Genomic DNA, 15,004 nt, shown 5'->3' with positions numbered 1-15,004 from the left:
ACTCTTCTCTTTTCTGACTCTTACCACGCTGTTTGGTTTCCCACAGGCTGGGCTATTACTAGGGAGGGAGTCCAGATAGGATTTTCGTATTATTTTCTGTTTCCCTGCTGTAATTTAACCAAGCTGGTGATTTCTTTGTTGTCTGCTGCCCCAGTCCTGCATGACACCACTCTAAAATCCTTTCCTCCTGACTGAAAGAGAGGTTGCAGCCATCAGAAGGGTGTGCTCTTCATCCTTCTCTACTTTGCCTCCATATAAGTCAGAAGTATTTCCCACCAAACCAATGTAATTTCCTAGCTGTGCTGTTTCTTTTTGTCCATATTTGAAAAAATATTTTAAAATCCCCCCCCCGAATACATAAAAATTTCACAGTATCAGCTCTATATGCAGCCTCTGAAAGTTTCACACCATGGAGAATCTGTTTCCCACCCCTCTCTAATCCCAGTTCACAAAGGGTGTATCTACATTAGCATTTAGGTTTTTAGGGTGCTTTTGAAGTGAATGCCCTGCCCCAGTTGCTACTCTCTGGTTCACACTGCAGAGTGATCTCGGAGGACAAGCACTGGACTCCTTTAAGGTGACGCTAAGCAACAGGATGCGCTTTAGGTGTGTGTATCAGGTATTAATGGGCCATCAATTCCCAGGACCAGACTAAAGCTAGTCTGACATAAACTCTTCAACACACAGTGGGGTCCTCAGTGTTTAGTGGTATCCTCCGAATCGCTGGTTTCATTGCACAGATCCACTCCTGTTGCACCACAGAACTTGTTACAGAAGACATAACCAAAGAGGATAACTTCCAGGCTGAATGTAGAGAACAAAAAAGTTTACATTATACTCTGCAAGGGTTAAGAAGCAGTAAGACACCCTTCGTTATTAAAGGTCATGCTACTACGTTCAGCTATTGCCCCAAGAAGGCTGATGCTGAGGGAAAGGTAACTGACTAGCACTAACATTTTAGTTTCCAACCTCTTTCCATCCTGTTTTAAAAATGTAGGTCTCAGCTGAACTCAGGGACTTGGTACAGGTGACACTTTCTTTGTGTCCCATATCAAGCGTGAGCTGTGTAGCATCTAAACTGTTTTGTTGGGACTTAATATCACCAAGAAATAAGACTGCTCTCAGCATTGTCAAGGTCTGGAAACAAACTTCATCTCACCATACTTTCCCAAATCCAGACATTACTGTTATCATGCCCATTCCACAATGGTGGGAAAAAGTGCTACCCATTTTTTCCTATTTGTCTTATACAAATGTACAGCATTAAAACTATTCTGCTGGACTTCTTATTGATACCTGGTCACAGATTTATAGCATGGGATTAAGAATTTTATTGTCTTCTCCAGGCCCTGGTGTAATCACATTTTCCTGCTCTTATGCATATGTTTGTTGACTTCCAAATAAATCTATTAACAGAGAGTTTACACCTCCCGTTGTACCTTTATCATAGCTATGATGCCTGTCTCTGATCATTCTTACTTGGTGCTATTTTCTCCTCCTCAAATTGTTCATTTTTATCATGAATGGTATTATGTTCCCCTGTCAGGGAACAAAATGTATTTTGAGTCAATTTACTAAAATAGTCACTGCTAAGTGCTATATCTGGACAAAGCTGACACCTTTGACATTTTCTAAAATGGTAAAAATAACTGTATTTAAGGTATGATTTATGGGTACTGTATGTCAAAGGAATTTCCTTGTTATTACAGTTTCTGATGCAGCCATCCAAACTCCTTCCATGAACAAATTGCTGATAGTGCAGCTAATTAATGCTTTATTAGTTTTCTGTGGTCAATTATAACAAGTTATAAAAAAGTAAAATGCAATTTAATAATAAAGAACTGTGTGATTCTTGTTTCTTTCTCAGAACTGCATTGTTTTGTGCATGTGGAAGAAACAATTTCTACATAGCTCAGTTTTATAAGATACATTTCACTCCACTAAGAGCAACTCCTATGATTAAAAAGTAGACTGGAGTCTTTAAATGTCTTTCTGATTGCTGGCCTCTATTAAAAACTTCTTAAAATAATAGATAGGTTTAATTCCTCAAGCCAAAGAAAAATTATATCATCTTAAGTATTTTCCATATTTATTATATTGATGAGACTTGGCTGCAGAGAAAAAAAAGGAAGCAAAATCTCTTGTATTGCAAGTTTTAAATGTACCAGGCTAAGGTTTACTTAATTAGAACCTCCAGGCAATAAAGGAGCCCTTTTTTAAATTCTGTGAATCTTAATATGCTAAATAATGCAAAGCTTCAACTCTTCAAGCATGAGACACACATCTGGCAGCTTAACATTTAAATTACAGAAAAAAAACCACTTCAGTAGTAATTTTCATGAAGAAAAGAATGGGAAATGTATTACAACTAAATTTAATTTCTTTTTAGATTTTTCATCCTGTCTAATTGCAAGCATTTGCCATCTTCTCCCTTATTTATTTATTTTCATACAGATTTTTTCTGTACTTTTTATTGATCTTTAATTTGAGCAGCTTCTTACTGTTACAGCCATTGAAGAATTATATTGTGTTTTTACTTAGCAAAAATTGTTCAGAGAAATCTATGAGGAATTAATGAGCTCACTGGAAAAGAGCATTCAGAGCCTTACAAATAAAATATAAAAAGAGCATGTCATGATTAAATAACAAACTTGAGTTCCTTCTCCCTCCCATTTCTTATATGTGGAATATTATTGTTTTCTTTATTCTTTTTATTATGCTATTTTTTAAGCTAAGGTAATTACTGTTTTATTCATTTGTCTCCAAAAACGTCAAAGTCTTCATTATTTCAGCAAAGCTATTTGGAAACCCATTTCAGTGAGCCAAAATTAAAAAAAAATTGAACAACAAAGAAAACCACAGTAACCATCTTTACAAAGCTATGTTTACATTTTAATATGTGTTTATGGGTTCATACATGCATCACATATATGGAATATGTGGAGACAATTTGAACTGTTTATACTGCATGTGTGCACACACGTGACATACCCAGCAGCTGTATTTTATGCAGTTTCACTGATTTCAGTAGACCTCTTCTTTCCCCCCCAAATGATGCAAATACCTGTAAATACCTCATCCACTATGAATGCTCAGCATACATACACCTATCGGTGTGTATATATATAGAAAGTAAGAAATAGAAAGATAAGCATAGGTATGTACACAAACACACAGGATCAAAGCTGTGACATTGTATATGTGTATATTGTATATCTACAACTATAACAGCTAAGAGGAGATCCTTCCTGTACTGTGATTTTCAGTACACTTGACTGTCTTTTAATGAGGGGAAGTGGAAGTAACTGGAAAAAAAAAAGCGAAATAATAATTAAGTATATTTTTGGCTTATCCTCCATGTGCCATACATTAAGAAGTGTAATACAGACCTTTATTTCCATTGCACCACTGCTTGCTGTGATGTGGGAGTACATTTTTGTTCACTCCATAGGTCATGGCTTTTCAGGATTTTGAGGGACACACTACTTGAGTAAACATTGCTTAGAAAACACAAGTACTTTGGATCCCTGTGCCTCATTCCTGATCCACAACAAAGCCCATACAAGAAAATGAACTTCCTTCTCTTTTCTGAATAACACGTCCTGGGGTGTTTAAAATACCCTTCACTGTTGTTGTTCTTGTGTCTGTTATTTCTTTATTTCTACTTCCCCCCTCCCCCCCCCTCTATACGGTTGTTATTTCCAGCACCACAGTATCTGAATTTTTCTCTGCATTTATCATCCTAACACTTCTGGAAGGTAGGAGAGAACTAATCACCTATTTATAACTAGGACAGAGGGGAAAAAATGACCTGCCTGGAGTCATGCAGGATCTTGGTGGGAGAGGGAACAAAACCCAGCTCCTTCCTTTCCAAAGTGTTGTCTTATGCACTGATATAAAAATACTTTTTTTTTTCCCCCCCCCCTTACAGAGGATGATTTTTACCAAGATTGCCATGGCAGTGCAGATGAGCACTGTGGCTCGTTTCGGCCGAAGGAAGGCCAAGGAGGACATCACAAGGTACTGGCCTTGGTCTGAACGTCACCATCTCCCTTAAAGCGCACGGTGAAGCCATTGGAGCTTCTACCTGTGCCATTTAGGAATGATTTGTGGACTTGCTGCTTGTTGTTGTTGTGTTTCTTTAATCTATCACTGCGAATTTTGTTATAGCTACCATAAGGCTTCACATGGCCGGGAGCATTGCTGTCTCCTGCATAGATCTATAGGGAGCTAGTCTCTCCAGCAAAGGAATTTCAAAGGAGTAGTAGGAAAGACCATCCAGTAATCAGGCAACAGCAGCTTGATCAAGGCTGCACTGCAGGATGATATTATTTCAGTAATGTTTAAACACAAGGTAGATTTACTGTGTGTCTATAACCTTCAAGCTCTCGTGTCCTTGTGCGGAAGACCCCTATCATCAGATACTTTTAGTATCCTTATTTGTAGCATCTTGGTCAAGGACATAATTCATTCATGAACAAATATTGTGTCATCAGTACAAGTTACCATGAAATCACCTCTGCATTGTGACAACACTTTCTGGGTGACATACTACTGGAACTTTCCAATTTAATGTAAATCCTGAGAACTAAGACACAAAGAAGACTCTGTATCCCTGAGAATTGCTTCTACCTGCATTATCTGTTCTAAATTAGATATTTTCCAATGAAGGATGCAATTTTTCTCTGTAAGTGTTGCTCCACTTCCCTCCTTAGACCAGCATGGCTGCAGTGAACTATAACTGCAAACATGAATATTCAAATTAATCATTCTGCCAATTTGCCTCACCCTGTTTTAGATGTACTCTGAAATATTTTTAATGCTTTTAATTGCCCATGGAAAAAAGTCACCATGGTACTTGGAGTACTCACAAACTTGTGTACTATGTACTGTGGCACAAATATTCAATAGCTGTGAATTATTATCACAACTTTGACTTTAGTAGTGTGATGATCTACATATAAATATCTATCAGCAAAACCAGGTTGGCCAACTGGAAATTCCCTCCATTTTATATGACTCAGTTTTCAAGTGATTTATGTATTTAGGGAGGTAAGGATAACTTGGAGAAACCAGAGTTACATATAAACATAACTGCAGACTGATGTGTGCATGCATGTGTGTGTCTGTAGCCTTATATCTATAGGAAGACCAATTTAAGGACTGATGGAGCGGGTGTAATGGGCAAAGCCACCCAACCCATGGGAGTGGCAGAGTGAAATTCATTTCCTACAATCCCATAATAGCACATTGCCTTTGAACAAAATGCCACGCTCTTGTACGAACCTTGGTTGTGGGTGGCTCTCAAAGCCACATTAAAGCGACCTGGTTTCAGTAAGGTGCGTAAGCCCATGGGTAATTCAGCGCTGTCTAGTCCCTTTGGACTCAGTGAAATGACTCACAAGCTTACAGTTATTGACATGTTTAAATAGATTTCTGAACTGAGGCTCTTATGAGAATACTTCTGCGCAAAAGAAATGTGAGCATGTGAAATCTCCTTTCAAAGGTTGTAAGAGCCCCTCTTTTTTAATGGGATGAGTGAACCCTAATGTTCAGTGAGATGCTTGTTTTAGCACGTTTCAGATTTAAACACTTGGTCTGAATTATGTAATTTGGACCTACTTGTATCTCTGGAACTGAAACCATCTTCTAAAATAATTTTATCCAACGATCTTATATTGGAAACAATTACAAACTAATGTAAAGAACAGACTTAAGGCAGAAGACCCAAGTTCATGTAGTGGATTATTCTCCTCAGCTGTCCCTTTTCTTTTCATAAATAGATTTTTTTTTTAATTTCTTTTTTTTTGTAACAAAAGCAAACAGAAAGACCTTTGGGTCTGACCTCACCTTTTTGGGGAATATAGGATATATCAGCAAAACCAAAGGTGTTATGGCTTTGCCCCCTCTGCCCCCAAATTCATCTATGCTAAGGAGTTGCAACTGGTCTGCTGAGTATCTTTTGAGTGATGGGCATTAGTGACAATGTAGTTTTTGTGGCAATGAGTGTGCACACCGTTGCATGTATTCAAGATATTGAATGGTGGTTATGAAGGACACAATGCTCCCAGTCAGTGACTCCTGAGAGAAGTAAAATCTATTCTGTGGCCATAATCTCATCCACATGCAGATGACTGAGCTTCTGCTTTTGTACTTCAGACAAGATCAAACAGAGTCTCAGAGAAATTCACTCATAATACTCTTTAACACCTTTGGGATTTATGTCTTAAATAATGTTCTTATATCTACTTTGCACAGGGATAATTTCATGGAGACAATGTTAGTGCAAGCAAGGTACTTTGCACACACAACCTACTGTGAAACCTTGACTTTTTCTAGGGAATTAAGTTGGGCAGTCATGTGGCTAGGCGAAATGCAATGCTATGTGTAGCTGCCTGGTCTTAGTATTTGAAAACAGCTTTGAGCACGCTACCCAATTCTACTTTGCCTTAACTATTCATGTTTACATAGAATCACTCTTTGACAATATATTCTATTGCTTGTGGCAGCTTTTCTAATGACTGCTGAAAATATGATGATTGTATCATGTTTACTGATAACCATATTTAGCATTATGTAGGTATGGATATGAACCTCTGTCTGTTATGTCCATGAGCCTTAAATTAAAATTCAAAATGTGGATGAAGTCTATGTAATCCAAGCTTCAGAATTCAAATTTGCCTTTTAGAGCAAAACAGTTTACTGAGTTAAAAAAACAAAAAACCAACAACTTTGTAGTTTTCGTAATTAGCAAAGTATGGAGTGATGTGACTATATCTAATGCCAACGCTGTGTTCCCTGGAAACTCAGATTTTTTGAGATCTACAGAGTAAACTTGGATGTTTTGTTCATTACAGATTTCATAAATGTGACAGTCAAAAAGGACCTTAAATCATTTAGGTTAGCTTCTAGTATAGGCTAGAAAATTTCAACCACTTGCTCCATAAAATCAGCGTCAAGGGATGGAGAACCAAAATTTCCCTTTGTGATTACCTCTAAACAGTATGCTTTCCATCTCCCTGTCTAAAAGAAAGAACAAAAAGGGAGTCCTATTTCTAGTTCAAGCATAACTGGTTTTAACTTGCATCCCTTTGTTCTCTCTGGGCTTGTTCACTAAATGTTAACAAACCCTTTACAGAGTTTGGTATTGTGCCTAGGAAGGTGTTAATAGACAGCTTCATGAAGTCACCTGCAGGTGTCTGTTTGGTAAGTTATGACCTCATTGTATCTCTTGGTGGAAGTGATGTTTGGCGCTCTGTCCAGGGGCGATAATGCTGAGCATGCAAGGAACCTGCCGGTCACTCCAGAGAGAGGTGATACCAGTGCTGAATCAGGCCCTGTGCGTGCAAAAACGTTATTCCAGAGATGAGCACAGATTAGGATTCTGTACTCTGTAGCTCAAGGAATAGTTTAAAACAGCATAAACTGCCACCAGCGCTGAAAGATGCAGTACTGTCCCTCTCCTCCCTTGTGTTGGCACCACTGCAGGGTGGCCTGGATCAGAATGGGTCCAGCTGAGAGCTAACCCAGTTAATAAAAGGAAAAGAAAAGAGGCCAAACAGCATTAATTCCCTTCCCAGGTCAGTTCCCTCCATATGTTTTATTATGTGGATGTCCAAATTCTGGTGCTGACGGAGTGTGGTGTGCAACACAGGAAAAAGTGAGCAGGTAGAGGAAGGCTGGATGACTTCTTCTGGTGTCAGCACGAGCTTACGCCTCCTTGAGAGGGTTTGTCAAACCACAGGCCTACAGGAACATAAATCAATTCACTGAACAATACTCTGTGCGCAGTTCTGGGCCCCACAATTTAAGAAGGATGTGAAGGTCCTTGAATGCATCCAGAGGAGTGCAACAAAGCTGGTGACAGGGCTGGAAGGAATGTCCTTTGAGGAGCAGCTGAGGAGTTTGGACTTGCCTAGTTTGGAGAAAAGGAGGCTGAGAGGCAACCTCATTGCTCTCTACAGCTTCCTGAGGCGGGGAAGCGGAGAGGGAGGTGCTGAGCTCTTCTCCCTGGTATCCAGTGACAGGATGCATGGGAATGGTTCAAAGCTGCATCAGGGGAGGTTTAGACAGGACATTAAGCATTTCTTTACCGAGAGCGTGGTCAAACACTGGAACAGGCTTCCTAGAGAGGTCGTTGATGCCCCAAGCCTGTCAGTGTTTAAGAGGCATTCGGACAATGCCCTTAATACCATGCTTTACCTTGGTCAGCCCTGAAGTGGTCAGGCAGTTGGACTAGATGGTCATTGTAGGTCCCTTCCAACGGAAATAATCTATTCTGTTCTATTCTATTCTTAAGCATTTTGAGCCAGCTTTGCCACTGCTGTTTTCCAGGTTTGTTTTAGAGTGAGGAGTAAAACAGAGCTAGAAGTTCAAAACAGGGTGAAACTGTCAGCTCTTACTTTGCTAGCTCTGCCCAGCTTATTATTCTAACTTGTTTTTTCTTTTAATTTAAAGATCAGCTGGAATAACCCATCTGACCAATGTTATCAAGAAAAATGGGGCCCTGGGAACAATGCAAGCCTAGAAGAAGGGAAAGCATCTGCAGAGAGCATTTTTTACTTGGAGGAGTTAGAGAAATATACTTTTTCTGTGTGGTAAGTAATCTCAGCATCAAATAGTTTCACAACCCAAAAGCATGCATTGTTATTCTTGTATTATGCTTGTATCATCTACATTCAGATGAATGTTATTAGGTTGCAAAATCCAAACATAGGTTGACAATTACCTAAGCAATGTCAGTTTGTCCCCTTTGTGCATGCATGTTATGATTATGACATCATATGCTATTCTTCCACAGATCTCATTTTTTTGTGTGCGCTATTTATTTGTGTAAATATTAAGTATTTTATTTTCTGCTTTTTGGTCACTGTGGCCCCTGGCCTTATTGACAACATACAGACCCTGCCTGGAATTCAGAATTACTAATTTCCTCCTACTTTCCTTCCCAATAAGATTTACAAATAAGAGTTACTACTTTACAAATAAGAGTTACTTTTTCTTCACAAAATCATTGTGAAGTAAGGAAGGGCTGTTATTTCACCTTCACAGATAGGGATATGAGGTAAGATATTTCTATCACTTATAAATAACCAAAGACTTGGATTTTCTTTGAATCCTTAGTATTATTTATGATTGAAGTTGATTAGAAAAAATTTGGAAGCATTTTTTGTCTGCAATTTTGACATTGCTGCGTCGCTTTGAGAAGCTGTGTCAGGGGATGAAATGAAAGAGAATTTCTAACAAAATCTTTTCAGCATTTTAAGAGCAATTCACTACCTTTCTTGGATGTTACTTTAAATATTATTACTTTTCTCTGTTATAAAATACACATATGGGGAACGACTTAAAATGAAAAGATAAATTAAAGTGAAATTAAAAAGACTGCATCAAAATGAAATCTTTTCATTTACTTATAATTATTTTCCTGGGATTTCATCTTCAAGGTAATTGCAAAAGTTGGACAGTTATTTGTAATTAGTAGAAAACAATGAAGACCCAGTCCTTCACTAAATGAAATTATCTGATAGTCTTTCACATAGCTCTGTCTTGTGTTTTGAATGTTCAAAACCCAGCTGTAATGTACATCTCTGGCATCTATGTTCCTCTGCAAATCAGCCTCTAGAGTTTCAAATAAAGCACCCAGAAAATGAGCAACAGAATAGGGTGGATGTCTGTGAAAATTTAGTTTTAAATGACTTCCCTATCAAAACATTCGAAAGCAGGATTACCTAATCAGACAAGCCAAGCAGCCTTCAGCATCACTAGTCCTGTCATTCCCTGCTCTCACTTGCCACATTCACTTGGTGTCTTTAAAGTTTGGCAGAAAGTTAGGTAAAGACCCTACAGACAAAGTGTGTTTTCACTACAGAAATCTGAACTCAACCCTAGAGGTGGTCAGCCCTGAGTATTGCAGGAGGCAGCAATCAAGTGGAAAAATAACACACAATCATATAATTAGACTCCCATAATTCTGCTGAATTCATTGTGGTTATTTTGTTCAATTAAGGACTCCCCCATCCCGGCCATAATTTAAGAATAAATTTTAGAGTAGCAGTGTTCATCCAAATATCCTTGCTGGCTCCCACTGTTTTATTTTACCTACCTCAATTTTCAAATTAAATTAACCAAGTTACCATTAACCCTTTCTGTCTCAAGGTGCTTGCTTTCTGTGGTGGTGAACTTCGCTGTCTCTCTTCTGTGTCTTGCAGAGTTACAGTGATACAATTAATGTTTAAAGTCAGCAGCATTGATCCTTTATTCTTCTCAAAGTTGTTCACCTTGAAAGTGCTGGGAAAGGCGCCCGAGTCCATCTTTCCTTAGCACTGAGGCACTCCTGGAGCACATACTGGTTTCTGGTCGCTGTCCCTGCAGCAGCCTGGCCCCAGGCTTTGAAGCCCATGGGCTCTGCGATTGCACAAGGTGCCCAGAAGAGCAGAAGGAAAAGGCATTTGTCTTAACCTGGCATGCATCTTGCCGTCTGATTTGGGGACCAAGAAAAAATAATGGTTCTTTCTTCCTTTTTCTTTTACTTTTCCTTTCTTTATGCTTTCCTAGGAAGCCCAGTTGACTTTGGAGCCCCATGCCTGTGGGGACACTGGCTTCACTAGGGTTCCCTGGGGGGGCAGAGGTATGTCTGAGCACAGTAACTTACAGGGCATGAACCGTATATTCCTGGTACAAAACAAAGACTACAAGGCATGCTTCATCGTGACTGTGCTGCCCATCCTTCTGTGAAGACAGCTGAGGCTAATATTTTATTATTTCAAGATGCCATTCTATTTACTGTCTCTGTTATCCTGTTTGAAATAAGGACCAGCGCTTGCTTTATTTACTTATCTATTACATGAAAGTCCCATGAGGTTGGGAGAAACAAAACAGAATTTAGAGAGCATTTCTTTGCTTTCTGCTTTGCTCATGGTAAAACGTCATCTTTATCAGAAAGGAAAAAATAGGAAAACAAATTACTCCACTCTTGATCAAGTAATACAGATATTACACTTAGCATGCCATGTAAAGAATGTGTCCTTAATAATATATTTTTTTTTAAACTTAGAGTTAGTTCAGTTTCCCTGTGTGATTGAAGGAGTATCTGATACCTTATGAATTCTTAGTTCCATTTGTTACCATACCAGCGTGATGTTTCAGTTGTTACTCACTTCTGTCTGTCTCTTCTCCTTTCCTGCTCTCCTACTTTCTCCATCAAAGAGCGTCAACTCCTCTTTGTTTCCAGACCTTCCTCTCTGCTAGGATTGCTACCTTTTAAAAAATGCAATGCAAGATAATTAGCTACTACAAAAATTTTTAATAGGACTGTAGATCTGGGGGCAGCTTAGATCTCCATAAACTTCAGAGTTTTAGATGCTCCAAGATGCAATCTGAGCAATTTCCTTGATCTTTTATTGCAGCTGGTAAATCATTTATTGGGCTAGGTTATTTTACAAAATCCTCTTTAAAAACAAAATCCCATAAAATGTATTTATCATAAAATACTGCACAACCAACAGTCTTCAAAGTTGTACATACCCTGTATTAATTAAAAGCTAGTGTTGTACTGTGAGAAGTTAAAAGTATCCACTCTGTCTCAGTCTCTCTCTTCCCCCCCCCTCTCTCCCCCTGCCTCTCCCTGTATTTTTTTCTCTCTTCCTTCCTCTCTCTCATCTTCTCTTTTCTTGTAGGGCTTGCCAAAGGGGAGATTGGCGAGTACGAGCAAAATATTCTTTTGTGATCACAAATATTTTTCTGATAATTGTGATATTTTTTTGTTTCCATTGCTATAGCATGCCTGTCCTTTTCCATTCATATTAATTTGACAGTGGTGTCTCACGTCCGTAGGCCATAGTCAAACCTCCTTACAGTGGGCATTATACACATATGTAATAAAAAGATCATTCTGGCTGCAGAAGCCCGCAGCCTTCAGCTTCGATCTTGCAGCCTACACGAGTGACTTTTCCACTGTGCCCACATACAGCCTTGCTGAAAGCAGCAGGCTTTTGCTTAGGTCCAGTGAATTGGTGGTGACGGGGATGAGTCCAAAACATAAGATGAGGGAGAAGTGGTTAAGACAACAGACAAACGTGGTCACATATTACAGGGAGGTGCACGCCGTTGATGTGGTCAGCCGCGGTCACAGCCCGGTAGCTGCTAAACAGCCACTGAGTGCTTTTGCAGACCTTCTGGAGAGCCCACCCCAGGACTTTTTCTCCCGCCACGGCATCTCTGAACCTCCCTTCTCTCAGAAATGTGTGTTTCTGGAACTAGAAGCCTGTGTAACCTGCAGCAGAACATGAATATTTTTAGTGGTTCTTGTGTAAATAAGACAGGTGAAATCTATAACCTTGCGAGAGAAAATGTTTGGAGGAATTTTGACCCTTGCAGCCCAAAACCTGCTGTCAGAAGCTTTCTAGCCCTGTTCTTCTGTTCCCTGAAACAAGCAAAACTTGAGGAAAAATTGTTCTTCATGTCTATTTGTCACTATAAAGCCAGATTTCCTGAAAGTGCATAATAAATACAGATTTGAGAAATAATTTCAGCACCTCAGCACTTTAACACTGCTTTTTATGCATAGTGTTAGAGGAGATAGAAAAAAGATCCCAGATTTCAAAAACTTTTATCTGTCTTAATACAAAAAAAATAATGACATAAACACTTTCTGTGACTCTAGGAACCTTCAAGCTTGAGTTTAAATATAAATAATGAACTAGCAGTTTCAATCACCAAAACTTATCATCAAACACAACTCTTAAGGGTTAATATTACACACTAATATAAAAGTAACGATCATCCTTTGTCTCCGTGCAATTAGCTTTTTAACAACGTGCCTGTAGCTCATACCCAGGCTAAATGCTGCTTTGAAATATTTTCTCCTGAACTCCAAATGTGTTAAGCTGACTCTGGCCAGCTTCTGTAAAAATAATTTATTGTAGAGTACTGCCTTTTGTGGGGGAATACCCAGCGCCTCGTGCAACAGTGCTGTGTGATGCCTGTAGTAGCTTGGCTGCAGGCTGGTCGGTGCAGCATCAGTGCAGGATCAGACAGCATCTTGAGACAGGAGACAAGCCGGTGTCCCACTGCATGCAGGCATCATTAAGAAATAAACCTAGATTTATATTCTCGCACCTCTGAAATCCAGCGAGGGTGGGCCAGGCTTTGGTTCTCACTTACAGCCATCAGCAGATGCAGCCCTGGTCCAAGAGGAGTAGCAAGGAGAGGATGGAGAAGAAACAGGCTCTTGGCAGCATACACCAGCCTGGGCAGGGCAGAGGGGGTTGAAGACCCCTTTGCAACCCTGCCTCTGCACCTGTAGCCTTTACGATTTTACCTGCTGGGGGTTTTTTGGCCAAATCAATGAGGACACTGAGGGGCAGGAAGAGTTAACTGTAAACAGCACAGTATAGTAAAGTTGTTTTTTAATAAAAACAATAAACTTTCCCTTTATAATACACATGTGATTTGACATTGAAATAAATGCAGATGCTTCTTTGCTTGGTGTATTCCCTGTTGTGCTTTCTAAAACACCTTCACATATGGTTTGCCTCATTCCTGTGAAACTGCTTGTTGTTTATGTCATACAAACAGAACAGATTGAATTTACACCAAGTAAGGAGGGTGATGAATTATACTTTGGAGGAAAATCCCTGTCTGAGTGTTTAAAATTTGTTCAAAATTAGTGTTGCCTGTTTAAAAAGTTTCCCTGGATTCTCCCTTGAGCTCTTCTAAAGATTTCACTAAAATAAAAGAAGAATTCTACAACTGCCTATAAATGCAACCTTTTATTCAAATATGTAACATTTACCTAAAATCAAAGGTCAAATTTTACCAGTTTTTTATAGCTGTCCTAGTAGGATCTGCTTCATGCACTATATATAAAATATTGCCATTAAGAGTAGGCATTCAACTTTCTTTGTGAAAGGGAGACTAGCTCTTTATTGCTTGCTTTAAAAAGTGCTAATCGTTTAAAAATTACTTCAAGAAACTGTTTCTCAGTAACTTCTGATAGTCCACCTAAACCCTTTTTCATTGTTTCTAATTCCATTTTGAAGTGGAATCTAGTTAATATTTTTCAAGATGGAGATTTAAAGGCAGGCCAAGCTTTACCTCTTAGGAGAAATCAGAAGTCCTGCAGTTTTCTTTGGATGCCTTCAAATCTTTCACATGTTGTTCCTAAAAATGCTTAAGCTTTGACTGTGTGAGTACAGAGTGCCACCAGGATTGGTCCTGATTCTGTACTCTTTGTGGGAGTTTTGTTTTGCAGGCAAGTCATAGCAGGACACAGGTGATGGAATTTTTTTTTTTCATGTATTCAGATGTCAGATCGGTGTTTACATTGGTGCATGTCCTCACATCTTTGCAGACTGAATTTTTACAGCAGATCGGTACATATTTCTGTGGAGTTTTTGCTTTAGTCTTAGTTTTGCCAGGGATTTTTCTGTCGCGGTAAAAGTTTGCTTTTTGGAAATTATCCTATGGACAAATCATTAAATATGGCTATGGCATCTTTCCTATTCCCTTTGATTTTTCTGAAGCTGTCTGTTGCTTCTTTTATTATACAGTATGGTTCATAAATGGGCAAAGTCCAATGGACTGCATACATTTACGGAGACTGTATTTCTTTGCTGTCTTGTGCAACTGCAGAAATATATCCCTGTACCAGTGCATTGTGGTAAAATGGTGCAAGTGAAAGGTGAATAAGAAATGATGTGTATCTCCTGCTGATGATTCAGATGTAGAGGAGAAGACAGAGGGGACCAAACTGTTTGGAAACAAATTTGAAATCACCAAAAAGGTGCAGGCATCTGGAGTCTGCTCCCTCTCTGTCCAAATCCAGGTTGTGTAATTTAAGTGGCAGAAGAACATAGATTTGGATGTTCAGAGTTAATAAGGAGTTTGTAAATCCTGGGAGGTGACTAGCAGTTTAGACAATGAAAAGCATGGTTGCCTTTATGTTCTAGCAGTGCCAGAGAGAAAGCTGGGTGTCTGTATTTATAATCTATAAATTCTGTCT

The 15,004-nt window shown here is 39.1% G+C and overlaps 1 protein-coding gene across 1 annotated transcript in view; it reads left to right on the top strand.

The window, feature by feature from the left end:
* The window catches only part of LOC140647234 (uncharacterized), a gene marked incomplete at its 5' end in the record, with an annotated part of 149,875 nt that overhangs the window by 63,471 nt on the left and 71,400 nt on the right, over window positions 1-15,004 (top strand). The window contains 2 exons of the mRNA XM_072851597.1: window positions 3,932-4,020; window positions 8,458-8,597. Of these exons, the coding sequence (XP_072707698.1) occupies window positions 3,932-4,020; window positions 8,458-8,597 (229 nt within the window). The remainder of the gene's footprint in view (window positions 1-3,931; window positions 4,021-8,457; window positions 8,598-15,004) is intronic.

Source organism: Ciconia boyciana, chromosome 2 (assembly GCF_034638445.1).
Source record: "Ciconia boyciana chromosome 2, ASM3463844v1, whole genome shotgun sequence".
Classification (NCBI taxonomy): domain Eukaryota; kingdom Metazoa; phylum Chordata; class Aves; order Ciconiiformes; family Ciconiidae; genus Ciconia; species Ciconia boyciana.
The sequence above is the reverse complement of the archived record's forward strand: the minus strand, read 5'-3'. Positions and strand labels throughout refer to the sequence as shown.